At 60.3% G+C, this 27845-nt stretch overlaps 2 protein-coding genes across 2 annotated transcripts; one reads left to right on the forward strand and one right to left on the reverse strand.

The window, feature by feature from the left end:
- The first annotated feature begins 2463 nt into the window (after positions 1-2463).
- Positions 2464-5711, forward strand: OPN1SW (opsin 1, short wave sensitive). Its single transcript, XM_033058631.1, is given in 6 exon segments — positions 2464-2806; positions 3338-3506; positions 3939-4104; positions 4909-5088; positions 5090-5145; positions 5585-5711. Coding segments are annotated over 6 exon segments (1041 nt in total).
- A 1341-nt stretch (positions 5712-7052) lies between these two features.
- On the reverse strand, positions 7053-27478 carry CALU (calumenin). The gene is made up of 7 exons (XM_033058632.1): positions 27448-27478; positions 23150-23380; positions 14065-14258; positions 10952-11118; positions 10793-10853; positions 10362-10561; positions 7053-8467 (listed from the first exon to the last, which is right to left on the reverse strand). The coding sequence occupies exons 2-7, from the start codon at positions 23368-23370 to the stop codon at positions 8363-8365; spliced, it is 948 nt and encodes a 315-aa protein (XP_032914523.1). The 5' UTR covers positions 23371-23380; positions 27448-27478; the 3' UTR covers positions 7053-8362.
- Positions 27479-27845: the final 367 nt, after the last annotated feature.

A 27845-nucleotide genomic window follows, 5' to 3' on the forward strand; every position in this document is an offset into this window, starting at 1 on the left:
GGACCATCAGCAGTGTGGGGGCACAGAGAAGGGAGCAGGGGGACACTGGGGACCGTCAGCAGTGTGGGGGCACAGAGAGGGGAACAGGGGGACACTGGGGATGTGGCCGTGGGGACAAGGGCTGAGGGGCATAAGGGACAGGGGAACAAGGGGTACGAGGACAGTGGGACACAGAGAACGGGGACAGCAGGGACACGTGTGGGGCCACATCCAGGAGGGCACAGGAGCAGCGACCTGGAGGCCCTGGGGGTCCCGTGGGGGTCACGGGGCTGTAGCAGAGCACTGGGGGTCTCATGGGGGCCGTGGGGCTGTAGCAGAGCACTGGGGGTCCCATGGGGGCCGGGGGGCTGTAGCAGAGCACTGGGGGTCCCGTGGGGGCCGGGGGGCTGTAGCAGAGCACGGGGGGTCCCGTGGGGGTCGGGGGGCTGTAGCAGAGCACTGGGGGTCCCGTGGGGGCCGGGGGGCTGTAGCAGAGCACTGGGGGTCCCGTGGGGGCCGGGGGGCTGTAGCAGAGCACTGGGGGTCCCATGGGGGCCGTGGGGCTGTAGCGGGCGGTGGTGCCTGTGCCGGGGGTCCCGGCAGGGCTGGCGGTGCCGCAGCCCCCGGAGCTCCACACTCAGCTCCTCCTGCTGCACCGGGGGGAGCAGCACCCCTGAGACCCTTCCCCACTCCCTGGCCACCATCCCAGAACCACAGAACCACAGAACCCTGAGGCTGGAAAAGCCCTCCAAGGCCATCGAGTCCGAGCTGTGCCTGACCCCCACCTTGTCCCAGAACCCCGAGTGCCACATCCAGCCCTTCCTGGCTCGCCCCCAGGGATGGGCACTCCAACCCTCCCTGCCAAGGCCTGGCTGTTCCCCTCTGCACTCCCTGTGCTGTGTCCCCCCCCCGCAGCCCCGGCTCGGTGTCCGCGGTGACCGCAGCTCCGAACGGGAGCACACGGGGCGGGAGGGAGGGAGGGAGGGACACGGGGCAGCCTCTGTGGGGTGTCTCCCCCTGGATCACCAGCCTGGCACCCGTTTGGGGATGCGAGTTTGGGGGATTCCCAGTACGGCACCAGCAGAGCTGACCTGCTCCAGTACAGCCCAGCACAGCCCACTATGGCCCTGTTCAGCCCAGCACACCCTGGTACAGTCTGACCAGACCCAGTACTACCCAACAGGACACGGTGCAACCCCATGACACAATCCAGTGCAGTACAGCCCAGTGTAGTCCAGTACAGGCCAGTACAAACCAGTATAGTATGATCTAGTACAGCCCAGTACAGCCCAGTACAGCCCAGTAAAACATGGGCTGGGGCTTCAGCCCGCCCAATCCCCCCATTCCTCCCTGGCCCCATCCCTGGTCTGTCCCTGAGCCCCCCTGGCCCCATCTCTGCCCCAGAGCTGGACAGAACCCCAGGGCACCCCCAGGGTGGGCACAGCTTCCCCTCAGGTGTCCGTGCCCCTCACCCGAGCTCCCCTTTCCCTGGGGGTCCCAGGGTGCCCCAGCACGGTCCCTGTCCCAGCCTTTATAGGCACCCCCAGCCCGGGGGGGCCCCGGTGCCTGTAATCCCCCCCTAAGCAGCTTCTGCTCATCCTTCCTGTTCCCCGGGGGTGCCCCAGGCTGGGGGGGAAGGGGGAGGGAGGGCAGGAAACGCTGGGAGTTTTCTGGGAGTTGAGTCCCAGCAGCGCACCCCAAAAGTGACCCCCCCCCCCAATGACCCCCCAGCACTGCACCCCAAAATTAACACCTCCTCTCAGACCCCCACCCCAGGGGTGGCCCCCCAGTTTTCCCCCCCACCCCTTGACACCCCCCGACTCCCCCACCTCACTGGGGATCTCCCCTGCACGGGGATCCTCCCAAGCCCAGAACTGGGGACAATCACTCGAGCAGGGGACACTCCTGGGGGGCACCCAGGGGTGCTGGGGTGGGGGGCAGCAGGTGACCTCGTGAGGGAAACTCCAAGTCCTTCCCAAGGCATCCAGGGCTGGACCATCCTGGGGGAGTGGGAACAAGGCTGGAGACACCTGGTGATCCCTGGGGACACCTGGGGACACCTGGCCGTACTGGGGGGACCAGGACAGACAGAGCTGGGGGACCCCTGGGGCACACTGAGGACCCTGGTGGGACCAGGACTGAGGTTGGGGACCTCGGGCCACCTTGGTGGGACCAAGACTGGCTCGGGAACTTGTGGAGACACCCAAACACCCCAGGAGCAGCAGGATCAAGCTCAGAGACCCCTGGGGACCCTCCCCATACCCAGGTGTAGGGGGGAGCCCTTCTGTCCCCCCCCAAATCCCCGCAGAGCCCCGGCAATCGGCTCGACCCGGCTCAGGGCGCCGATTAGGCGCTGAGCCCGGTTTAGCCCACCCTAATCCCCAAGTTTGGCCGGGCTGAGCCCTGATCCCCCCCTAAGCAGCTTTGGGGGCGCAGGGTATATCAGGGGGGCGGCGGGCACCCCCCCCCACCACCGCCGCCGCCATGGACGAGGACGAGTTCTACCTGTTCAGGAACCAGTCGTCGGTGGGGCCCTGGGACGGGCCCCAGTACCACATCGCGCCCATGTGGGCCTTCTACCTGCAGACCGTCTTCATGGGCGTGGTGCTCCTGGCGGGCACCCCCCTCAACGCCATCGTCCTCATCGTCACCATCAAGTACAAGAAGCTGCGGCAGCCGCTCAACTACATCCTGGTGAACATCTCCGTCAGCGGCCTCATGTGCTGCGTCTTCTGCATCTTCACCGTCTTCGTCTCCAGCTCCCAGGGATACTTCGTCTTCGGGAAGCACGTGTGTGCCTTTGAGGGCTTTTCGGGGGCCACCGTAGGTACGAGGGGACCGTGGGGCACTGGGGCTGCTGGGACCAGGGATGGTGGAGTGACCACTGCGGGCCAGAGGTGGCCGCAGTGATGTCCTGGGGCTGTGGGAGTTGGAGTGACCGCCACAGTCTGGTAGGGCTCGAGGTGTTGTTGACCACCACATTCCACTATAGCTTTAGGAGCTGGGGTGACCTTTAGGAGCTGACCACTGTAGCTGACCACTGGTGGGGCTATAGGAGTTGAGGTGACCACTGGGGTGTGGTGGGGCTGGAAGTGGGGGTGACCATCGGGTTCTTGTGGGGCTGGGGGAGCTGGGGTGATCCCTGGGGTCTGGTGAGGCTGAAGGTGGCAGAACAGGTAAGGGCCACAGGTAGGGTCGAGTCCTGTGACCTGGGGGTGACCACTGAGGGCTGAGGGTGGGGGCGATTTCTGTATCTCCCTTGGGGTGACCCAGTGGCGTGAGGGGTGTGGGATTTGGGGTGATTGGTAGCCCTGGTGCCCACGGGCGGTGGTGTGAGGCCAGCAGCCTTGTTCCCCAGGGCTGGTGACAGGGTGGTCCTTGGCCTTCCTGGCCTTCGAGCGCTACATCGTCATCTGCAAACCCTTCGGCAACTTCCGCTTCAACTCCCGGCACGCGCTGCTGGTGGTGGCGGCCACCTGGATCATCGGCGTGGGCGTCGCCATCCCCCCGTTCTTTGGCTGGAGCAGGTGGGGACAGGCGGGCACGGGGGGCAGGAACAGCCCCAGGAGTGGCCGGTGGGGGGTGGTGGGGGTGCCATGGGGGTGCCATGGGGGGCTGTGGGGTGCCATGGGGGTGCCATGGGGGTGCCAGGTGGGGCTGTGGGGTACCGGGGTGGTGCCAGGTGAGTGTTTGAGGCACCCAGAAGTGCCAGGTGGGGCTGTGGGGCACCGGGGGTTGCCATGGGGGTGCCAGGTGGGGCTGTGGGGCACTGGGGGTGCCATGGGGGTGCCATGGGGGTGCCAGGTGGGGCTGTGGGGTGCCATGGGGGGTGCCAGGTGGGGCTGTGGGGTGCCATGGGGGTGCCATGGGGGTGCCATGGGGGGCTTGTGGGGTGCCATAGGGGTGCCATGGGGGTGCCCCACGGTGCCCAGAGCAGGGGCTGAGCGCAGCTGCTGCAGGTACATCCCCGAGGGGCTGCAGTGCTCCTGCGGGCCCGACTGGTACACGGTGGGCACCAAGTACAAGAGCGAGTACTACACCTGGTTCCTCTTCATCTTCTGCTTCATCGTCCCCCTCTCCCTCATCATCTTCTCCTACTCCCAGCTGCTCAGCGCCCTGCGGGCCGTGAGTCCCGGGGGCACAGGGGACACAGGGGACACGGGGGGCACAGGGGACAGGCACATCTACGGCTGAGAGCGAGGGATGGAGAGTGCAGAGGGATTGGGGGCAGAAGGGAGGGACGGGAACTGGCTGGGAGCAGGGAGGGAGGGAGGGCAGGATGGGGAGGAGAAGGCAGGGAGAGGTGACTGGAGGGATGAAGGGACGCAGGAAGGAAGGGGAGGCTGCTTGGATAGAAGGTTGGGCAGGGGGATGGGCAGGGGGACAGACAAGTGCATGGGCAGGGCACCGGGCAGGGCACTGGGCAGGGTCAGGGGGTGTGCAGGTGGCTGTGCAGGGTCAGGAGGTGCACAGGGGGCTGTGCAGGGTCAGGGGGTGCACAGGGCACTGGGTTGGGGTCAGGGGGTGCACAGGGGGCTGGGCAGGGTCAGGGGGTGCACGGGGCACTGGGCAGGATCAGGGCACTGGGCAGGGTTAGGGCACTGGGCAGGGCACTGGGCAGGGTCAGGGGGTGCACAGGAGACTGGGCAGGGTCAGGGGTGTGCAGGGCACTGGGCAGGGTCAGAAGCCCAGTCAGGGGGCTGGGGGGCAGGGGCCAGCAGCTGGGCAGGGTCAGGGGGCTGCACGGGGGCACTGGGTTGGGGGTCAGGGGCTGCACAGGGCACTGGGCAGGGTCAGGGGGTGCATGGGGCACTGGGCAGGGTCAGGGGGCTGTGCAGGGCACTGGGCAGGGTCAGGGGCCCGGTCAGGGGGCTGGGGGGCAGGGGCCAGCAGCCGGGCAGGCCCAAGGTGTCCCCGTCCCTGGCGCAGGTGGCGGCGCAGCAGCAGGAGTCGGCCACGACGCAGAAGGCAGAGCGGGAGGTGTCGCGCATGGTCGTGGTCATGGTGGGCTCCTTCTGCCTGTGCTACGTCCCCTACGCGGCGCTGGCCATTGTACATGGTGAACAACCGCGAGCACGCATCGACCTGCGCCTCGTCACCATCCCGGCCTTTCTTCTCCAAGAGCTCCTGCGTCTACAACCCCATCATCTACTGCTTCATGAACAAAACAGGTGACACCAGCGACAGCGGGACAGCCAGGGACACCTGGTGATGGGGGCACCCAGGGGTGCCCAAGGATATCTGAGGAGAGCCAAGCAGAGGGAACACCCAGGGACACCCATGACACTCGTATGAGAATACATTTGCACGGGGACACAGAGAAGATGGGGACACCCCAGGACATTGGGGCAACGGGACACACAGGGGTGCCCAAGGGCATTGGGGGACCAGGGACACCCAGGATGGCACATGGGGGTGTAAGGGACATCCAGGGACTCTTGCACGGCTGAGGGAACCACGACCCTGGGGACAGGAGATGGGGCCAATGCGGCATCTGGGGGTGTGAGGAGAGTGCCAGGGCTGGCACAGGACCTGTGGGACCCCAGGCTGAGCTGTCCCCCGTCCTGTGACCCCGCTGTGACCCCGTGCCACTGCCCGTGTCCCCGCAGTTCCGCGCCTGCATCATGGAGACGGTGTGCGGCCGGCCCATGACCGACGACTCCGACGTGTCCAGCTCGGCCCAGCGCACCGAGGTCTCCTCCGTGTCCTCCAGCCAGGTTGGCCCCAGCTGAGGGGCTCTGGCACCGTCCCAGCCCCCGGGACCCCCAGCTGCCCCCCGGCCACCCCACCCCGGGGGGCCTGGCCAGCCTAGGATGTAGCGCGGGTGGGACAATAAACCATGGCCGCGGTCTGAGCGCAACGGGGACGCACTGAGCACCGGGGAGCCGCGGCACGGGCACCGCAGGGACAGCCGTGCCCACAGCAGGGTGGGAACGGGGCAGCCTGGAGCCTGGGCTGTGCTGTGGGATATTGGGATAATGGGATAATGGGATATTGGGATGGGATAAAGGGATGGGATAATGGGATGGGATGGGATGGGATGGGATGGGATGGGATAATGGGATGGGATAATGGGATGGGATAATGGGATGGGATAATGGGATGGGATAATGGGATGGGATAATGGGATGGGATGATGGGATGGGATGGGATGGGATGGGATGGGATGGGATGGGATGGGATGGGATGGGATGATGGGATGGGATGCGATGGGATAAAGGGATGGGATGGAGGTCTTGGTGGTGGCTGTGCCCCACGACTGGGTGGGATGGGGATCTCCGGGGTAGCTGTGACCCACACAGGGTGGGAACGGGGCAGACTGGAGCCTGGGCTGTGCTGTGGGATATTGGGATAATGGGATGGGATGGGATAATGGGATGGGATACAGGGATGGGATACAGGGATGGGATACAGGGATGGGATGGGATGGATAAAGGGATGGGATGGAGGTCTTGGTGGTGGCTGTGCCCCACGATTGGGTGGGATGGGGATCCCTGGGGTAGCTGTGCCCCACAGCAGGGCAGCACGGGGCCCCAGAGGGACAGCACAGCTGTGCTCCCCAGTGATGCCATGGTGGGACTCTGCCCCTCTGTCCTGCCCCAGGCCTCACCCACAGCGAGGGCAGGGTGGTGGGATGCTGCTGCCCATCTCCATCTGTGGGGCTGGGGTGGGCCTAAGGCCCCCCATCCATGGGGCTGAGCCCCCATCTGTGGGGTGTGGGTGGGACTGAGCCCCCCCTCCATGGGGCTGGATTCCCTCCGTGGGGGCTGAGACCCCCCTCCATGGGGCTGGATTCCCTCCATGGGGCTGGATTCCCTCCATGGGGCTGAGCCCCCCCTCCATGGGGCTGGATTCCCTCTGTGGGGCTGGATTCCCTCTGTGGGGTGTGGGTGGGACTGAGCCCCCCCTCCATGGGGCTGGATTCCCTCCATGGGGCTGAGCCCCCCACGCCAGGACTCCCCCAGGTCTCGTGTACCCCCACGCCCCCCACACACCCCCAGTGCCTGAACACTTCTGGCTCAGTCCAGGGGGGCTCCCCCAGACCCCGGGTTAGGGGCAAACAGGGAACTGGGTCCGTCCCCCTCGGCCCAGTGGGGGCTGAACAGGTTTATTGAGTTCCAACCGATCCGGATCCCTTCCATCAGCCCAAGGAGACAACCGAGGAAATAAACCCGGAGGAGGCGAAAAATCCCCGGCTGGAATTGTCCCAGGGCCCCAAATCCTCGTGGATGGGAGTGGGGGGGTGTTAGGAGAGGGGCTGTTGTGGGGCAGAGTGGCTGCTCCAGAGGTTTTACCAGGGTTCCAAAAGTCACTTCTGCTTCCCAAATCATCCCTGGTGTCCAAAACCAACCCCAGCATTCCCAGATCACCCCCAGCATCCCCACATTCCCAAGCCCCGCATGGGGCCATATTCCCGACCCTCCTACCACTGGATTTAGGGAGAGGAGGAAAAGGAGGAGTAGAGAGAGGAGGAGGAGGAGATGGGAGGATCCGGTCAGCCCTTGGAAACCTTTGGGAAAGGATTTAAGGGAAAACCTGGGAATCTGAGATGGGGCCGATTCCACGCAGCTCTGGTGGCTGCAGGGGGACAAACAACACGGAAGAGAGAAAACCTTGGGAACTGCCCCAGGGCGGGGTGGGATGGTGGGATGGAGCCCTCCCCCAGGGTTTGGGGGCTTCAAGGCACTTGGAGCAGGGCTGGGGGGAAGGGTCTTGCCCAGACCCCACCGGGCAGCGACAGGGGAGGAGGGTCCAACCTCCCTGGGGTCACCCCCAGGGTCCTGCTGCTGCTCTGATGGTTTTTGGGGTTTCCTTGGGTTTCAATTTTGATTTCAATATTCATTTTTTATTCCATTTCACATCACTGTTTCCATTTAATTCAGTTTCACTTCTTTGGTTCCAATTGAGTTTCTGTTTCGATTTTCAATTTTGATTCCAATGTTTAATTCCAATTCAATTTTTAATTCAAATTTCAATCCAATTCAAATTCCAATTTTAATTTCAACTTTAATTCCAATTCCAATTCCAATTTTTATTCCAACTGCAATTCCAATCCCAATCCCTCTGTGAATTTCCCACTCCCCCCCAGGCCCCCGGGCCCCGCAGCCCCGGGCAGCCCCATCGCTGCCCCCGCGCCGGGGCAGCTGTTTCCACACGTGGTAAAACCAAAACATACAAAAATAACCCAAAAGTCATTAAAATCCGGGGAAAACCCACGACGAGACGAGCCCCAGGTGCCGGGGGAGTGTGGCTTTCCCGAGCCCCGTCCCCGGGAGCCGGGGTGGGGTTTCTCCGCGGCTGGAGCGGCCTCGGTGAGGGACGGAGCCCACGAGCAGGCGTCGAGGCCAGAACTAGCCATGGAGGCCAGGACTAGCCAGCGAGGCTAGAACTCGTCGTGCCGCACCAGCGCCTCCCCGAAGTCCGTGGCCTGGCTGCCCACGAACAGGTCTGACTTGTCCACGATCTCCTCCCGCGTCAGCTTCCCATCCTGCAGGGAGTGCCGCGTCCCGCTGTGTCCCACCCGCCGTGTCCCTGTCCCATCATCCCATCCTGCCATCTCCCCATCCCATCCTGCCATCTCCCCATCCCACCATCCCATCCTGCCATCTTTGTCCCCATCCCACCATCCCATCCTGCCATCATCCCATCATCCCATCATCCCATCCTGCCATCATCCCATCATCCATCATCCCATCCTGCCATCATCCCATCATCCATCATCCCATCCTGCCATCATCCCATCATCCCATCCTGCAGGGAGTGCCACGTCCCGCTGTGTCCCACCCGCCGTGTCCCTGGCCCATCATCCCATCATCCCATCCTGCCATCATCCCATCCTGCAGGGAGTGCCATGTCCCACTGTGTCCCACCCGCCGTGTCCCCGTCCCATCATCCCATCCTACCATCATTCCATCATCCCATCCTGCCATCTCCCCATCCCATCCTGCCATCTCCCCATCCCATCATCCCATCCTGCCATCTTTGTCCCCATCCCACCATCCCATCCTGCCATCATCCCATCATCCATCATCCCACCATCCCATCCTGCCATCTTTGTCAGCATCCCACTATCCCATCATCCCACCATCCCATCCTGTCCTCATCCCATCCTGTCCTCATCCCATCCTGCCCTCATCCCATCCTGCCCTCATCCCATCATCCCATCCTGCCATCCCCCCATCCCATCCTGCCATCTCTGTCCCCATCCCATCCTGCCATCTCTGTCCCCATCCCATCATCCCATCCTGCCATCTTTGTCAGCATCCCACAATCCCATCCTGCCATCTCCCCATCCCACCACCCCATCATCCCATCCTGCCATCTCTGTCTCCATCCCACCATCCCATCCTGCCATCATCCCATCCCACCATCCCGTCATCCCATCCTGCCATGTCTCCATCCCATCTCCCCACCCTGCCATCTCCCCATCCCATCCTGCCATCTCCCCATCCCACCATCCCATCCTGCCATCATCCCATCATCCTGTCATCCCACCATCCCATCCTGCCATCTCCCCATCCCACCATTCCATCATCCATCATCCCATCCTGCCATCTCTGTCCCCATCCTGCCATCTCCCCATCCCATCCTGCCATCTCTGTCCCCATCCCACCATCCCCTCCTGCCATCTTTGTCCCCATCCCACCATCCCATCCTGCCATCTTTGTCCCCATCCCACCATCCCATCCTGCCATCTTTGTTCCCATCCCACCATCCCATCCTGCCATCACCCCATCCCACCATCCCATCATCCATCATCCCATCCTGCCATCATCCCATCCCACCACCCCATCATCCCATCCTTCCATCTCTGTCTCCATCCCACCATCCCATCCTGCCATCTCTGTCTCCATCCCACCATCCCATCCTGCCATGTCTCCATCCCATCTCCCCACCCTGCCATCTCCCCATCCTGCCATCTCCCCATCCCACCCTGCCATCTCCCCATCCCACCATCCCATCCTGCCCTCATCCCATCCTGCCATCATCCCATCCTGCCATCTTGCCATCTCCCCATCCCACCATTCCACCATCCATCATCCCATCCTGCCATCTCTGTCCCCACCCTGCCATCTCCCCATCCCATCCTGCCATCATCCCATCCCACCATCCCATCATCCATCATCCCATCCTGCCATGTCCCCATCCCATCCTGCCATCTCCCCATCCCACCTCCCCACCCATCTCCCCATCCTGCCATCTCCCCATCCCACCTCCCCACCCATCTCCCCATCCTGCCATCTCCCCATCCCACCATCCCACCCTGCTATCTCCCCATCCTGCCATCTCCCCATCCCATCTCCCCATCCTGCCATGTCCCCCTCCCACCATCCCCCCACTCCTCCCATCCCCTCCCAAACCCCCCAGAGCTGCTGCCCCACCTTGTCCTGGTCAGACTCATAGACGAGGTGCCGGGCCTCAGCCTCGGCGTGGTCGTAGTCCGAGGGCAGGATCCAATCCTTGGTCTCCTCCTTGTCCATCTTCCCATCCCGGTTCTTGTCCCGGAATTCCACAAACTGCTCCCGCTCCGTCTTCACCCACTCGGGCTCATCAGCGTCACCATCCTGGCTGTACATGTCACCTGGGGGGAGAGCAGCAGCAGGATCAGCCCTGTCCCCACCCCAGGGATTGACCCAAAGCCTTGAGACACCTTCCCTAAATCCATCCCCAAAATCCCAAAGCACCACGTGGGTCACGGCTGCACCCGAGAACCCTCGATGGTGTGTGCAGGTGGAAGTGGAGAGAGAGAACTTTGTGTGAGGGGGAGGACACGGGACAGAGGGGACCCGGAGCAGCAGCAGCAGCGTCTCACCAATGTACTCCTCCAGATCAATGAAACCATCGCCGTTCTTGTCAATGTCCTCCATGGTTTCCTACAAGAAAACTCCGGCGTGAGCCGAGCCTGGAGCAATTCCTGCCCCTCAGCGGCCACCCGGCACCAGAGCGTCCCCACAGCCCCGGCTGGCCCCACCTGCACGACGATGTCCTTCATGTAGTCGTACTCCTCGGGGTGCAGGAAGGCCGTGAACTCCTCCTTGGTGGCCGCCAGGTCCCCGTCCTTGTCGGCCATCTTGAAGCGCCGCTCGTCCCGCACCATCATCTGCTTGTAGTTGAAGCCGTCGTCGGGGTCCGGATCGTCTGGGAGGGGGCACAGGGAGCACCTGGCTCAGCTCAAAGGGCTGGGCAGGGCTAGGACCGTGGGAACCACCAACACAACCTCAACACAGCTCAACTTTCTCAGCTCAACCTCAACCCAAACTCAGCCTCCTCCACCGAACCTCAACTTCCTCTCAACTTCAACCTCAATCTCCTGAACCCAACATCAACCTTCGCCCAAACCCAACCTCAACCTCCTGAACAGAACCTTCTCATCCTCAACTTCCTCAACACAACCTCAACATCCTCCACCCAACCCCAACCCGGCTTCCTCCCTGCCAGCGCTTTGCCACGAGCGCGCTTGCGGCCGCCGCTCCCAGGAGGAGGAGCTGCCGGAGCCCTGGCACCGTGACGTTCCCAGGAGAGGCCCAAAAGACAGGGCTCGAGGGCTTTGGCTGCACGGCCAGAGGCTCAACCTGAACTATTTTGGGAGGGGAATGTTGTAAGGGGATCTCGCTGCTGCCGGGGCGGCGGCAGGGCCAGGAGGCAGCGGCCGGGTGGGACCGCGGGCCACACGTGGCCACCTGGCACAGGCCCAGCAGGAGCAGCTCTGGGACAGCAGAGCCCAGCAGCCCCTGGAGAAACGGGGATCCCCTGGATCCTGGGGGACACCACCATGCCCTGGTTAAGCTAAACCAGAGCCAGGCCTGTCTAAGAGGAGGGTACAACAGTCCCTGTGTCCCTGCTCTGTTACCTGGGACTAAAGGCAGGCTTTGGGGAGCCCTGGATTAAGGAGCTCTGGAGCACCCCAATAAATATACAAAGATTTTGGCTTTAAGGCAGTTGTAGGGCAGAATGAACCCCAAATTCCCCATTCTGTTCCCAAGGTTCTGCCTTGAGAAGCAGCATAGCCCCAACCAAGGAAACCTTGGGGACCAGCGCCGCTAACAGACGATTCCTTAATTCCTTAATTAATGGGTTGGATGGGGGAGTGGTGGGAGAGGCAGGTGGGTTAAAAAGGGTTAAATACCCCAAAGTCACTTCCCTGGGCTGGCAGAGGTTTGGGGGAGCAGAGGGAGGGGAAGGAGTTGGGATATTGCTCAGAGCACACCAACTCAACCCAACACCTTGTCTCCTGGGACAAGCATTCCTGGTTTAGGATCCCAGCACGGGATTGAGCAGTTAACAAAAACAGGAGTGATGATGATGATGGTGCTCTGATTTTGAAGGGAGGAATTTCCAGTCTCAGATGAAGACATTTATCACTCCACACTGCCTGCTTCCCGGGACTCCCCCAGCAGAACCCCACACTGCTCCGTGGCACTTCGGGGGCCACCCCGTGACTCATCCCGCTGTGTAATCAATTAATTAGCAAAACCCCTTCCAGCACCTCGTTTTGCTGACACAACAGCACACTCTGGACCCTGCAGAGCAGCTGAGGGCCCCGTGCATCCCCGTGTTAACACTTCCAGAGGCACCCCAGCCCCACTCTGCCAGGGAGGGCAGCGAGGAGAAGACAGGGGAACATTTCAGCAGCGAGGAGCTGTGGAAAAGCAATTCCTGCCGCGAGGAGCCGGAGCCAGACCGTGAGGCAGGATCCTCCCGGCGCTCCGTAAGGACACAAGTATGTGGGAGCAGCAGGAGCCGAGGCTGCCAAGGGCACTGGGCCTCCAGCCTGCTCCAGCTCTGGGAAGGGCTGTGCCGGGGGCTGGGCACTCCCCACGCACTGCTCCCACCGTGGGAAGGAACTGCTCCTCCAGCTCGTCAGGGGGGCTCTGTTAATTCAGGCTTTTCTCATTTCTCATTTTTCTCATTTTCCCCACCCAACACCTGCAGGTCCTAAACGCGCCCCCAGACTCCTCAAGCAGTGCCCAAACCCTTCCCAGGCTGGATTTACACCCATCAGCAGAAGAGCCCAGAAATCCACGGCCAAGGGAGGTTTGGAGGTGCTGCCCCAGCTTCCTCAGCCACCAGCACAGCAAACCCGGATCCTCCCCGATCCCCAGGGAGATGGATGAGCCTCCTGTGCTGTGGCTCCCCCTCTGCACATCCCGCAGAGCAGTTTGACTATTTTTGGCAATATTTAGGAAATTAAGAGTGGATTTGACACTCCAGAGCTGCAGCTCCTCCACACGGGCCGGTGCTGGAGGCCAGAGCTGGCACAGCGCTCCAGGGTTGAAGGTTTTAACCCCAAAAGAGCTGCTGCTTCCCTCACTCCCAGGGATGTCAGGGATGCCACGCTGCTGGCCCAGCACGTGTCCCAAAACCCCCAAGTTCTGGGGTCTAACGCTCTCCCAGGACAAGGGAAAGTGATTGAAATCTCTAAAGGTTTTTTAGGGATGCAGTGGATGCTCCAAGGTGGCTCCACAGCTGCAGATCAGCAGGTTCCACCTGCAGGTCCCAAATTCCCCCACAAGCCAGGAATTCCAAAGGGCAGAAACCCCCATTCCCATAAGCCATTAACCCCAAAATCACTTGGATTCAGCCCAGAGCTGCACCTGTCACCAGGGACATCACTAACACCCAGCTGTGGCTGCACAGGGGAAAAGGGGGTGTGGGATGTGCAAACATCCCCCTGGGGAGATTTCCATGTCTTTTGGGTTCTTTTCCTTGGATTTCTCTTTGTCAATGTCACCAGGAGGTCCATGTGGAGAGCTCTGGAGGTTTTAAAGTGCAGCTTGGGGACATTTGCTCCAGCCTGCCCCACGTGCACCCAGGCCATGCCCTACACCACATTCCTGTGCTTACCCTGGGGACAAACCCATCTCTGGCCAGCCCACCATGCTCCACACTCCCAACCACAGACTTCTCTGGGCCTCCTTAATCCAGGCCCCAAACTGCCCCACGTGTCCATCCCACTGACCATCACTCCCCAAGCCCACACACTGACCACTGAGCCACGAGCCCCCCTGATCTGCCTCCCCCGCCGGCCCTCGGTGGCCAAAGCAGAGCAGGACACCTCAGCTCACCCCAAGAGGCAGGACCTACCCAGGATATATCCGTAGGTGGCATTTTTGTACTCCTCCCAGGACACCAGCCCGTCCTCGTTGAGGTCGTGGCCCTTCCACTGGCGCTCCACGTCCTCGTAGATCCAGCGCTTCTGCGCAAACTTGATCCAGGCCTTGAGTTCCTCCACCGTCACAAACCCATCTCCATCAGCATCTATCTTCCCCACAATCTTCCTGCGGGAGGCAGAGAAATCCAGAAAAAGTTTAAAAAAGCAAGGGGTCAGCAGGGAGGGGAGGGGAGGGGCAGAGGGGTCAGGTCGAGGTCATTACAGAATTTGGGAATTCAACCATTTGGAGAGTTTATCCTTAAAACCAGAGTATGGCTCAGCTGCTAAAACTTTGGCTCAGACATGAAAATCACTGGCTTGGCCACTTTTGGACCGCTCAAGTTTTGGTTTCTTCAGGAATTGTGAGTTTTAGAGGAAAATCTTCCCTTTAAGCCCCTGTAAAGACCCATCCACGTGTCCCTTGACCCAGACGGCGCCAGGTGATGAGCACGGACCCATATTAACATTAAAAATGGGAATAGGGGCTCTGCCCCTCCTGGAGATGCCAGGAGAAAGCCGAGGTGGTTCTGGAATTTGCAAATTCAACCACTTGAAGAGTTTATCTTTAAAACCAACATTTGTGCTAGCTGCCGAAAAGCCAGGTCAGCTGCCAAACTGTCCTGGATACACAAAACGCTGGCTCGGACACGGAAAGCACCACTCAGGTTTTGGTTCCTTCAGGAGCTACGAATTTTAGGGGGAATCTTCCCTGTTAAACCCTGGGGTCTAACAGTGCGTGGCCCTGCTGCAGCCGGCGGGTTTGGCTCTGCCGGTGCCGGTGCCGCGGCAGCAACCGGAGCCGAGCCCCAGCGCCCGGCCCGCGTGCCTCCGTTATTTTTAGCAGCAGCTGTAGGAAAGGGCGGCAGGAATGCAGGATCCAGGGGCAGATGGAGCCGGGTGGGGGCTGTTTGATCCTCACCAGCCCTGTGCCGGGAAGCCTTGGGGCTCCTCGGGTGAACCCCGGCGATCCCAGCCCCTCAACCCCCCCAAATCCTCTGCCCGGTGAAGCAGGATCCCGCTTTTCCCTTTAACGGAACACTTCAGGAATCCTGAGCTCCAGCCAGGTATTTCAAGAATTTCAGAGGACAGGTGGAAAACATGGAATTTTTAAATTTTAGATCACCACTAGGACTGCTGCAAAGGGGAGCCCAGGCACCGGAGCCACCCACGCTCACAGCCCGGTTTCCGTGTTTCACAACTGCCTCGCTCTAGGAAAATCAGGAATTCCTTTGTGGCACAAAGGATGTTCCTGGCAATGAGACGCTGGGGAGAGACTGGAAGAAAAAGGAGAAAAACGTGGAATTTAGTTCTGACACTGAGGTGCCAGTGTGGGGTAGTGGGCAGGGCCTGGAGACCTGAGTGATTTTATAGAGAAATATATAAAATAAATATGCAAATATAAAAAATAGTTCATCAACAGTGTGCAGAAATATGTAAAATACTACAGAAATATTTCAGAATTTTATACATCAATGTGCAAAGTGTCCCTTCCAACATTCCTGATCAAACACAGCAATATGCAAAATGTCACATAAATATTCAGAATTTTCCATATAAATATATAACAAGTCAATCAACATCATAAAATTCTGCACAGAATTATGCAAAGTATCACGTGAATATTAAAGACTTGTCCATGTAAATACATAAACCACAAATCTGCCAAATCCTCCCTATTCCAGGGAAAAAATTCCATGTTTCCCTCTCCCAAGAAGGTACAGCACCAGCAAAGGGATTTCCAGGGAAAATCCCGGAATGGAGGAGCAGAGCCGCAGGGCTGTCCGTTCTGCAGGACAGAGCCTAAGGGGTTAATCAGGGAACAGCTTCCCAGGGAAGCCAAACCCTGTCCAGCCCAGAGCGGGCACTCAGGAAGCTCCAAACCTCCTCCCAGCCCGCTCCGGCACCAGCTGCTCCCGGCTGCTTTCCTTTCCCAGGGCAGGAGCACCCGACCCAACGTTCCCAAAGCCCTGCAAGGGAGGGCAGCAGATGTTGGGGCAGGGCTGGCAGCTGCTCGCTGTTCCCACTCCCTGCTCCGAGGGGATCCAGCTCTGCTGCCAGGGAGCAAACGGGGAACGGACAGGCAGCGATCCCAAATCCCTACAGCCCCACAAATGGGGTCTGGTCAGGCAGCGATCCCAAATCCCCACAGCCCCACAAATGGGGTCTGGCCAGGCAGTGATCCCAAATCCCCACAGCCCCACAAACAGGGTCCAGCCCAGGCAGCGATCCCAAATCCCCACAGCCCCACAAACGGGGTCTGGCCAGGCAGCAATCCCAAATCCCACAGCCCCACAAACGGGGTCTGGCCAGGCAGCGATCCCAAATCCCTATGGGCCCATAAACAGGGTCCAGCCCAGGCAGTGATCCCAAATCCCCACAGCCCCACAAATGGGGTCTGGCCAGGCAGCGATCCCAAATCCCTATGGGTCCATAAACGGGGTCTGGCCAGGCAGCGATCCCAAATCCCCACAGCCCCACAAACAGTCCAGCCCAGGCAGCGATCCCAAATCCCTATGGGCCCATAAACGGGGTCCAGCCCAGGCAGCGATCCCAAATCCCCACAGCCCCACAAATGGGGTCCAGACCAGGCAGCAATCCCAAATCCCCACAGCCCCACAAACGGGGTCCAGCCCAGGCAGCGATCCCAAATCCATATGGGCTCATAAACGGGGTCTGGCCAGGCAGTGATCCCAAATCCCTATGGGCCCATAAAAAGGGTCTGCCCATGCAGCAATCCCAAATCCCCACAGCCCCACAAACAGGGTCTGGCCAGGCAGTGATCCCAAATCCCCACAGCCCCACAAACAGTCCAGCCCAGGCAGTGATCCCAAATCCCTATGGGTCCATAAACGGGGTTCAGCCCAGGCAGTGATCCCAAATCCCCACAGCCCCATAAACAGGATCCAGCCAGGCAGTGATCCCAAATCCCCACAGCCCCACAAACGGGGAACGGACAGGCAGCAATCCCAAATCTGTATGGGTCCATAAACAGGGTCTGACCAGGTAGCAATCCCAAATCCCTATGGGTCCAGCCCAGGCAGCAAGCCCAAATCCCTATGGGTCCAGCCAGGCAGCGATCCCAAATCCGTATGGGCCCATAAATGGGGTCCAGCCAGGCAGCGATCCCAAATCCCCACAGCCCCAGAAAAGGGGTCTGGCCAGGCAGTGATCCCAAATCCCCACAGCCCCACACACAGTCCAGCCCAGGTAGCGATCCCAAATCCCTATGGGTCCACAAACGGGGTCCAGCCCAGGCAGTGATCCCAAATCCCTACAGCCCCACAAACAGTCCAGCCCAGGCAGCAATCCCAAATCCCGGCCCTACAGGCAGGCAGGGAGGTGGTAGAGCCGCAAGGAGAGCCCAGGGGCAGCACAAGCCCGTGCCAGCAGAGCTCACACAGCAGATCCCACAGCAGCAGAGCCCACAGCAGCAGAGCGTGCTGAGGAGTTTGTCAGAGCACTGCCAGCTCGGGAAGGCAGGAGCAGCGTGGATAGCCGGGCTGCTCGGGCAGGGAGTGCAATCCCATCCCCAGGCAGGGCAGCGATCAGCCAGCTCCAGAACAATGGACTGAGCCGTGACAGCGCTGGGATCCGAGCCCTGGCCCGGGGACAGCCGGGGCCCGGCTTCCCTTGGACTCTGACGCTGCTCCAGGGGCATCCAGGCGCTCGCTCGGATTCTCCAGGAGGAAAAAAGCCTCCTGGGTCCTGTATTTTGGAGCTTATGGAGTGAGCAGGCTCCAAGGATCGTGGGGTTTTCCAGCTTAAATTGTCCCTGGAGGGAGGAAATTCCCTCCAGCTCACGAAATGCTGGGGAGGAGGCCAGCACCTCCTTCCCTCTGGGGGCCTGGATGATCCACAAGGATGGGTGGAAGCTGCCACCCCCTGCCCTGCACATCCCATTCCATCTGTGGGAACTGGCTCACTCTGGAAGTTTCCCCAGTACCCACATGTGGCTGAGCTTTTCCTTCCCATCAGGGAGCACCATTCCCAAAAAACAGCCCAAAATTCACCATGTGCAGCAGCAGCAAGATTGGGGTGCTTGGCTGAAAAAAATCGAGTCTGACTAAAAAAGAAGAGAGTCAGGTGGGATTTTGGGAAGGAATTCCTGGATGGAAGGGTGGGCAGGGCTGGCACAGGGTGCCCAGAGGAGCTGTGGCTGCCCCTGGATCCCTGGCAGTGGTCAAGGCCAGGCTGGACACTGGGGCTGGGAGGGGTCCCTGCCATGGCAGGGGGGCACTGGGGGCTCCTTCCCACACAAACAGTTCCATAAAAACTCAGCAAAAGGCACCCAGTTCCAAGGTGACTGGAGCCCAGCATCCTGAGAGGTGTCCCAAGCTCCCCAGGGAGCCTCTGTCCCCCAGCCCCTCTGTCCCTGCTGCAGTTCCCAGGCCTGAGCCACCCCGAGCCCCAGAACAACTGCAGCAGCAGCTGCTGCGGGGGCACCGGCCCCGGGCTGCTCCAGGAACCACCCAGAGCCAGGCTGGGGCCAGGGAGCACAGCCAGATCCTGGGAAACACTGCCAGATCCTGGGAAACACAGCCAGATCCTGGGAAACACAGCCAGATCCTGGGAAACACTGCCAGATCCAGGGAAACACAGCCAGATCCTGGGAAACACAGCCAGATCCTGGGAAACACAGCCAGATCCCAGGGAGCACAGCCAGATCCTGGGAAACACTGCCAGATCCCAGGGAGCACAGCCAGATCCCAGGGAGCACAGCCAGATCCTGGGAAACACAACCAGATCCAGGGGAGCACAGCCAGATCCTGGGGAGCACAGCCAGATCCTGGGAAACACAACCAGATCCAGGGGAGCACAACCAGATCCAGGGGAGCACAGCCAGATCCCAGGGAGGCACAGCCAGATCCCAGGGAGCACAGCCAGATCCCAGGGAGCACAGCCAGATCCCAGGGGAGCACAGCCAGATCCTGGGAAACACTGCCAGATCCTGGGAGGCACAGCCAGATCCCAGGGGAGCACAGCCAGATCCTGGGAAACACTGCTGGATCCTGGGTAGGCACAGCCAGATCCCAGGGAGGCACAGCCAGATCCTGGGAAACACAGTCAGATCCTGGGGAGCACAGCCAGATCCTGGGGAGGCACAGTCAGATCCCAGGGAGGCACAGCCAGATCCCAGGGGAGCACAGCCAGATCCTGGGAAACACAGCCAGATCCCAGGGGAGGCACAGCCAGATCCTGGGAAACACAGTCAGATCCTGGGGAGCACAGCCAGATCCCAGGGAGCACAGCCAGATCCCAGGGAGCACAGCCAGATCCTGGGAAACACAGCCAGATCCCAGGGAGGCACAGCCAGATCCTGGGAAACACAGCCAGATCCCAGGGAGCACAGTCAGATCCTGGGAAACACAGCCAGATCCCAGGGGGCACAGCCAGATCCCAGGGAGCACAGCCAGATCCCAGGGAGGCACAGCCAGATCCCAGGGGGGCACAGCCAGATCCCAGGGAGGCACAGCCAGATCCCAGGGGGGCACAGCCAGATCCCAGGGAGGCACAGCCAGATCCCAGGGAGGCACAGCCAGATCCTGGGAAACACAGCCAGATCCTGGGAAACACAGCCAGATCCCAGGGGAGGCACTGCCAGATCCCAGGGAAACACAGCCAGATCCTGGGGAGCACAGCCAGATCCTGGGAAACACAGCCAGATCCCAGGGAGGCACAGCCAGATCCCAGGGGAGGCACAGCCAGATCCCAGGGGAGCACAGCCAGATCCCAGGGGAGCACAGCCAGATCCTGGGGAGCACAGCCAGATCTCAGGGGAGCACAGCCAGATCCTGGGGAGCACAGCCAGATCCCAGGGAGCACAGTCAGATCCCAGGGGAGCACAGCCAGATCCTGGGAAACACTGCCAGATCCCAGGGGAGGCACAGCCAGATCCTGGGGAGCACAGCCAGATCCTGGGAAACACAGCCAGATCCTGGGAAACACTGCCAGATCCTGGGAAACACTGCCAGATCCCAGGGAGCACAGCCAGATCCCAGGGAGCACAGCCAGATCCCAGGGAGGCACAGCCAGATCCAGGGGAGGCACAGCCAGATCCAGGGAAACACAGCCAGACCCTGGGGAGCACAGCCAGATCCCAGGGGAGCACTGCCAGATCCCAAGGAAGGCACAGTCAGATCCTGGGGAGCACAGCCAGATCCTGGGAAACACAGCCAGATCCCAGGGGAGCACAGCCAGATCCCAGGGGAGCACAGCCAGATCCTGGGAAACACAGCCAGATCCTGGGAAACACAGCCAGATCCTGGGAAACACAGCCAGATCCTGGGAAACACAGCCAGATCCTGGGGAGCACAGCCAGATTCCAGGGGAGCACAGCCAGATCCTGGGGAGCACAGCCAGATCCCAGGGGGGCACAGCCACCTCAGATCTGAGGGAAGGCCCAGCACATCCTGGGGTCCCAGCAGAGAAACTGGAGGAGGAATCTCCGTCCAGGCTCTGTTTTCCCAGCTCCCAACCAATTCCTTCCAGTGATCCCATGGGCTCCAGTGATCCAGAGATCACGGAGCGAGCACAGCACAACACAGCCCCGGGTCTGCTCTGGAATTCTGGGGAGTGCCTGGTGCTGGAAATGCTCTGGAGTTCTGGGGATGCCTGGCACTGGAAATGCTCTGGAGTTCTGGGGGATGCCTGGCACTGGAAATGCTCTGGAGCTCTGGGGAATGCCTGGCACTGGCACTGGAAATGCTCTGGAGCTCTGGGGAATGCCTGGCACTGGCACTGGAAATGCTCTGGAGTTCTGGGGAGTGCCTGGCACTGGAAATGCTCTGGAGTTCTGGGGAATGCCTGGCACTGGAAATGCTCTGGAGTTCTGGGGAGTGCCTGGTGCTGGAAATGCTCTGGAGTTCTGGGGAATGCCTGGTGCTGGAAATGCTCTGGAGTTCTGGGGAATGCCTGGCACTGGAAATGCTCTGGAGTTCTGGGGAATGCCTGGCACTGGAAATGCTCTGGAGTTCTGGGGAATGCCTGGCATTGGCACTGGAAATGCTCTGGAGTTCTGGGGAATGGCTGGTGCTGGAAATGCTCTGGAGTTCTGGGGAATGCCTGGCACTGGAAATGCTCTGGAGTTCTGGGGGATGGCTGGCACTGGGAATGCTCTGGAGTTCTGGAGAATCCCTGGTGCTGGAAATGCTCTGGAGTTCTGGGGAGTGCCTGGCCCTGGAAATGCTCTGGAGTTCTGGAGAATGCCTGGCCCTGGAAATGCTCTGGAGTTCTGGGGAATGCCTGGTGCTGGAAATGCTCTGGAGTTCTGGGGAATGCCTGGTGCTGGAAATGCTCTGGAGTTCTGGGGAATGCCTGGCACTGGAAATGCTCTGGAGTTCTGGGGAGTGCCTGGCACTGGAAATGTTCTGGAGTTCTGGGGAATGCCTGGCCCTGGAAATGCCATGGAGTTCTGGGGAGTGCCTGGCACTGGAAATGCCATGGAGTTCTGGGGAATGGCTGGCACTGGAAATGCTCTGGAGTTCTGGGGAATGCCCGGCACTGGAAATGCTCTGGAGCTCTGGGGAATGCCTGGCGCTGGAAATGCTCTGGAGTTCTGGGGAATGCCCGGCACTGGAAATGCTCTGGAGTTCTGCGGAATGCCTGGCACTGGAAATGCTCTGGAGTTCTGCGGAATGCCTGGCACTGGAAATGCTCTGGAGCTCTGGGGAATGCCTGGCCCTGGAAATGCCATGGAGTTCTGGGGGATGGTTGGCACTGGAAATGCTCTGGAGTTCTGGGGAATGCCTGGCACTGGAAATGCTCTGGAGTTCTGGGGAGTGCCTGGTGCTGGAAATGCTCTGGAGTTCTGGGGAGTGCCTGGCACTGGAAATGCTCTGGAGTTCTGGGGAATGCCTGGTGCTGGAAATGCTCTGGAGTTCTGGGGAGTGCCAGGTGCTGGAAATGCCATGGAGTTCTGGGGGATGGCTGGCACTGGAAATGCTCTGGAGTTCTGGGGAATGCCTGGCACTGGAAATGCTCTGGAGTTCTGGGAGTGCCTGGTGCTGGAAATGCTCTGGAGTTCTGGGGAATGTCTGGCACTGGCACTGGAAATGCTCTGGAGTTCTGGGGGATGCCTGGCACTGGAAATGCTCTGGAGTTCTGGGGAATGCCTGGCGCTGGAAATGCTCTGGAGTTCTGGGGAATGCCTGGCATTGGCACTGGAAATGCTCTGGAGTTCTGGGGAGTGCCTGGTGCTGGAAATGCTCTGGAGTTCTGGAGAATCCCTGGTGCTGGCACTGGAAATGCTCTGGAGTTCTGGGGAGTGCCTGGCACTGGAAATGCTCTGGAGTTCTGGGGAATGCCTGGCACTGGAAATGCTCTGGAGTTCTGGGGAATGCCTGGCACTGGCACTGGAAATGCTCTGGAGTTCTGCGGAATGCCTGGCACTGGAAATGCTCTGGAGCTCTGGGGAATGCCTGGCCCTGGAAATGCCATGGAGTTCTGGGGGATGCCTGGCACTGGAAATGCTCTGGAGCTCTGGGGAATGCCTGGCACTGGAAATGCTCTGGAGTTCTGGGGAGTGCCTGGTGCTGGAAATGCTCTGGAGTTCTGGGGAATGCCTGGCACTGGAAATGCTCTGGAGTTCTGGGGAGTGCCTGGTGCTGGAAATGCTCTGGAGTTCTGGGGAATGCCTGGTGCTGGAAATGCTCTGGAGTTCTGGGGAGTGCCTGGCACTGGAAATGCTCTGGAGTTCTGGGGAGTGCCTGGTGCTGGAAATGCTCTGGAGTTCTGGGGAATGCCTGGCACTGGAAATGCTCTGGAGTTCTGGGGAGTGCCTGGTGCTGGAAATGCTCTGGAGTTCTGGGGAATGCCTGGTGCTGGAAATGCTCTGGAGTTCTGGGGAGTGCCTGGCACTGGAAATGCTCTGGAGCTCTGGGGAATGCCTGGCACTGGAAATGCTCTGGAGTTCTGGAGAATCCCTGATGCTGGAAATGCTCTGGAGTTCTGGAGAATCCCTGGTGCTGGGCAGTGAGTTCCGGGCTGGGAGCGATGCGCGCGCCCCGTCCCCGTCCTTACCCCAGGCGCTCCTTGCTCTCCTCCGGGGTGAGCTGGTCGAAGCTCTTGGCCTCGTCGGCGCCCAGGAAGGCGTCGTGGTCGTAGTCGAAGCTCTGGGCGTCGTCGTGCTCGCGGGCGCTGAGCGGGGCCTCGCGCACCACGCGCTCCTTGCGCTCCGTGGGCTTGGCAGAGCCGCAGAGCGCCCACACGGCCAGGCACAGCAGGAGCCGCGCGAACCGCATCGTGCCGGGCCTGCGGGAGAGGGACAAGGACATGGTGTGGGACAGGGACATGGAGTGGGACAGGGACAGGGACACAGTGTGGGACAGGGACAGTGACACGGTGTGGGACAGGGACATGGTGTGGGACAGGGACATGGCATGGGAAAGGGACACTGCATGGGACAGGGACAGGGACACCGTGTGGGACAGGGACACGGCGTGGGACAGGGAAATGGTGTGGGACAGGGACACAGTGTGGGACAGGGACAGGGACAGGGACACAGTGTGGGACAGTGACAGTGACACTGCGTGGGACAGGGACAGGGTGTGGGACAGGGACACGGCGTGGGACAGGGACAGGGATAGGGTGTGAGACAGGGACACTGCGTGGGACAGGGACATGGTGTGGGACAGGGACACTGCATGGGACAGGGACAGGGACACGGCGTGGGACAGGGACAGGGACATGGCATGGGACAGGGACAGGGACACTGCGTGGGACAGGGACATGGTGTGGGACAGGGACATGGTGTGGGGTGGGACAGGGACACTGCTGTGGGACGGGGACACAGCGTGGGACAGGGACATGGTGTGGGACAAGGACATGGTGTGGGGTGGGACAGGGACACTGCTGTGGGACGGGGACACTGCTGTGAGATGGGGACACTGCTGTGGGATGGGGACACTGCTGTGGGATGGGGACACTGCAATGGGGCGGGGACACTGCCCAGGGATGGGGACACTGCTGTGGGACGGGGACACTGCAATGGGATGGGGACACTGCAGTGGGATGGGGACACTGCTGTGGGATGGGGACATTGCTGTGGGATGGGGACACTGCTGTGGGTTGGGGACACTCCTGTGGGACCCAGTCAGCACCAGGGTCAGAACTGGGAGGGACAGGACTGTCAAGGAAAAATGGGGATTAGGACAGGTTGTTTGGGAAGAATGGGGAGCAGGGCCAGTTATCCAGGAAAATTGAGGATTAGGGTAAATTATCTGCGAAAAATGGGGATTAGGGCACATTATTGGGGAAAAAACAGATTAATAATAATACAGATTATGGGAGCAAAAATGATTGATTAATCCAGACAATCTGGATAAAATGATAAATACAGATTGTCTGGGCAAAGACGATAAATTAATGCAGATTGTCTGGAGAAAATGGGGAATTACTGCACGTTATCTGGGAAAATGGAGAGTTAGTGCAGATTATGTGAGCACAAATGACTAATAAATGCAAATTATCTGAGGAAATGATTAATTCCTGCATAATCTCAGGGCAAATTGATCCCAATTATCAGGGCACTGTAATGAACTGATATGGGTTATCTGGGCAAAAGTGATTCACTGACATGGATTATCAGGGCACAGGGATTAATGGATGTGGATTATCAGGGCACAGTGACTAATTAACACAGATTATCAGGGCACAGGGATTAATTAACACAGATCATCAGGGCACAAGGAATTTCCAGCCCCCGGTGCAATGTCCCGTTTCTCCTGGAGGGAAGGGAAGGGAAGGGAAGGGAAGGGAAGGGAAGGGAAGGGAAGGGAAGGGAAGGGAAGGGAAGGGAAGGGAAGGGAAGGGAAGGGAAGGGAAGGGAAGGGAAGGGAAGGGAAGGGAAGGGAAGGGAAGGGAAGGGAAGGGAAGGGAAGGGAAGGGAAGGGAAGGACGTGCAGCACACCCCCTGCTCTCCCTGCTCCCGACACTCCCTCCCCAACGCCCCAGACCCGCTGTGGGTGTGTGGGTGGAATCCTCCCCACACTGGGACCCCCCTGAACAAACCACCCAAACGTGCCCAGCATCGGTGGCGGCTCTGGAAGGATCCCAGAGCTGATCCCTTTAAATCCCAACAGGAACTCAGGTGTTCCCATGCTTGTCACTGAGATCCCAACTTAGATCCCATCACAGATCCAGTGTTCCCCATCCTGATCTAAGTTTCAGACCAGGTATTCTTCATCCTCATCTATTAAGCCTTAAATTTTAATCAAGATATTTCTGGTTTTTAACTCTTCCACTCTAAATTTAATCCAGATATTCACCATCCAGAGCTCTTCAATGCAAATTTAATTCCATATATTCCCCATCCTTTTTGCTTTAATCTAAATTTAAACCCAAGATATTCCCCATCCTTACCCCTTTAAATTTACATCCAGGCCTTTCCCATCCAAACCTCTTAAACACAAATGCAAGCCCAGGTATTCCCATTCTTTAACTCTTTAAATTTGTGGTTTTAAATCCAGGTATTCCCCTTTAACCTGAACTCACACCAAGGAATTCTGCCCTGGGAGTGACCCAGGATGACCAGGAGTGCCCTGGGACTGGTCCCTCGCCAAACCAAGACAGTGGTGGCAGGACATGGGGAAAGGACACGGAAAAGTTCCTTCCTTCCTTTTTTTTTTGGAATGAGGATTTATCAGAGCATTCAGAAAATCCACAAATTCCAATTCCTTGGAAGTGGGGGAGGAGGGAGCACAGTGAGGGGATCTGGGTTATAAAGAGTAAAAACCACTTTTTTAGTGTTTCTGGGGAGGAAGAACATTCCAGAAGGGACAGGCAGCTCCAGGTGTCGGTGGAGCTCTGGATATTCCTGTCCTGAGGAGCCAACTCTGCTCCCTCTGGGCACATCCAGCGCCAGGGCCTGCCCAGCCTGGAGCACAGAGTGACCTGGAATGGGTCAAACACCCCGATTTTATCTCCCAGTGTCCACACAGAGCCAGGAGCGCTTGGAAGGGATTGCAGAGGGACAGCCCAGCCTGCAGCCGGTCTGGGCAGTGCTCAGGCACACCAAACCACGGTTATCCATGAGAAATTATCCATGAAAAACGGGCAGCACCAGCCCTGGGATTCCCTGTGGAGATCCCAAGGAGAGGGAAAAGCAGAGCCCCTCTCCTCCCCTTTGCTCCCGAACTCAGGGGTCACTGGGTGAGCTGCAGGGAAGTTGGAAACAGGAACCAGTGGTGGGGAGATGTGGGGTCAGAACGGGGAGGAACTCGGGGTTCCAGCGGGGCTAGGTGGGACACTGATTGAGAAACTCGGGATTTCAGGTGGGTTAACGGGCTGTTGATGGAGGAACTTGGGATTCCAGGTGGGTTTGGTGTAATATTGATGGAGAAACCCAGAATTCCCGTTGGGTTTGCTGTAATATTGATGGAGAAACCCAGAATTCCCGTTGGGTTTGCTGTAATATTGATGGAGAAACCCAGAATTCCCGTTGGGTTTGCTAGGATACTGACAGAGGAACTCAGAATCCTTCACTGGGCTTGGAACTGTGGTGACATTTACAGGAAACTGACGGGGAAAAGCCCCTCTGGACACACATTCCCCTTGTGGGAGGCCAACAGGATCGCAGAAAACCCCCCTTAGGGAACACAGTTTGTTCAGGTTTGGGATCAGCCTCTGCTTAGGCTTTTTAGGGGATGCTTCCATTGGAGCAGCCAGGGAACAATTAACGGAACAATTAACTGGGACCCCATGGTGGGCAGGCAAACCTGGGACCCCCGGGGCACAGCCAGGGTGAGGGGGCGGGTTCGGGGAATTCCGGCCCTGGGAACGACGGATGGACGTGGGGGAGACACCGGGAGCCGAAACCGGTCCCGGGTGGACACGGGCTGGGGCTGCCCTAAAGCACCGCGGAGTTCGGGGGCACTGAGAGCTGCGGGAGGGAAACACGGGCGTGGGGAGGCACCTCCCCGGCCAGAGCTCCGGCAGAGAGCACCTCAGCCGTTATCCCGGGGGTCCCACGGCCCGTTATCCCGGCGGCCGCCCCGATGGATTCCCGCGGGCCGGTCCCGGACGAGGCTCCATCCCCGGGAGTCCCCACCCGCCCTGGGCCCGGTGCACGGGCGGCCCTGGCACTCAGCACCGCCCGAGCCGCGCACCGGACGGGCCGCAGCACTCGCGGACACGGCGGCGCCGCCGCTCCCGCCCGTTCCCATGGAGACCGGGCCCGGCGCTGCCGCCGCCGCCGCCGCCGTCGCCGCCGCGTTACCGCCACACCGCAGCGGCCCCGCAGACTCGCTCCCCCCGCTTCTCCGGGCCCCAAGCCCCGGCCCCGACCCTGGTGCCCATCCCGGTCCCTTCCCGTCCCTCACCGTCCCCACCGCCGTCGCCGCTGCCGCCGCCGCTCCGCGCACCGGAAGTCGGCGCCGCGCCACGCTGCACGGCCCCCCGCGCGCCCTCCCCGCCCACCAATCACGGGCAGGCCACGCCTCCTCCTCCGCCGCGCTCCGCGCTCCGATTGGTCTCTTCTGCCGCCACTCCGCCCCTCTGCCCGCCCCCGCCCCGCGCCCCGCCCCCCGCGCCCTCCCTCTGCCCCGCTCCCTGAGGCCCCGCCCACCCCGCCGGGGCCACAGGCGCTGATTGGCTGGAAATCGCCACGTCCTCAGGCGCGCGCCAGCCGCTGGCCCCGCCCACAGGGGCGCCCCGCGCCACACTGCGCATGTGCTGACGGGACGGGCAGAGTCACGTGTGTGGGAAAGGCGGGAAAGCC

This window comes from Catharus ustulatus, chromosome 4, assembly GCF_009819885.2.
Source record: "Catharus ustulatus isolate bCatUst1 chromosome 4, bCatUst1.pri.v2, whole genome shotgun sequence".
NCBI classification, from domain to species: Eukaryota; Metazoa; Chordata; class Aves; order Passeriformes; family Turdidae; genus Catharus; species Catharus ustulatus.

Excerpts from the sequence above, each read along its gene's own strand:
- CALU (XM_033058632.1), bottom strand. The coding sequence starts at position 23,370 with ATGCGGTTCGCGCGGCTCCTGCTGTGCCTGGCCGTGTGGGCGCTCTGC. Across the intron at positions 10,854-10,951 it reads TGAAGGACATCGTCGTGCAG|GAAACCATGGAGGACATTGA; the intron begins GTGGGGCCAGCC and ends GTTTTCTTGTAG. Across the intron at positions 10,562-10,792 it reads TGATCTGGAGGAGTACATTG|GTGACATGTACAGCCAGGAT; the intron begins GTGAGACGCTGC and ends CTCTCCCCCCAG.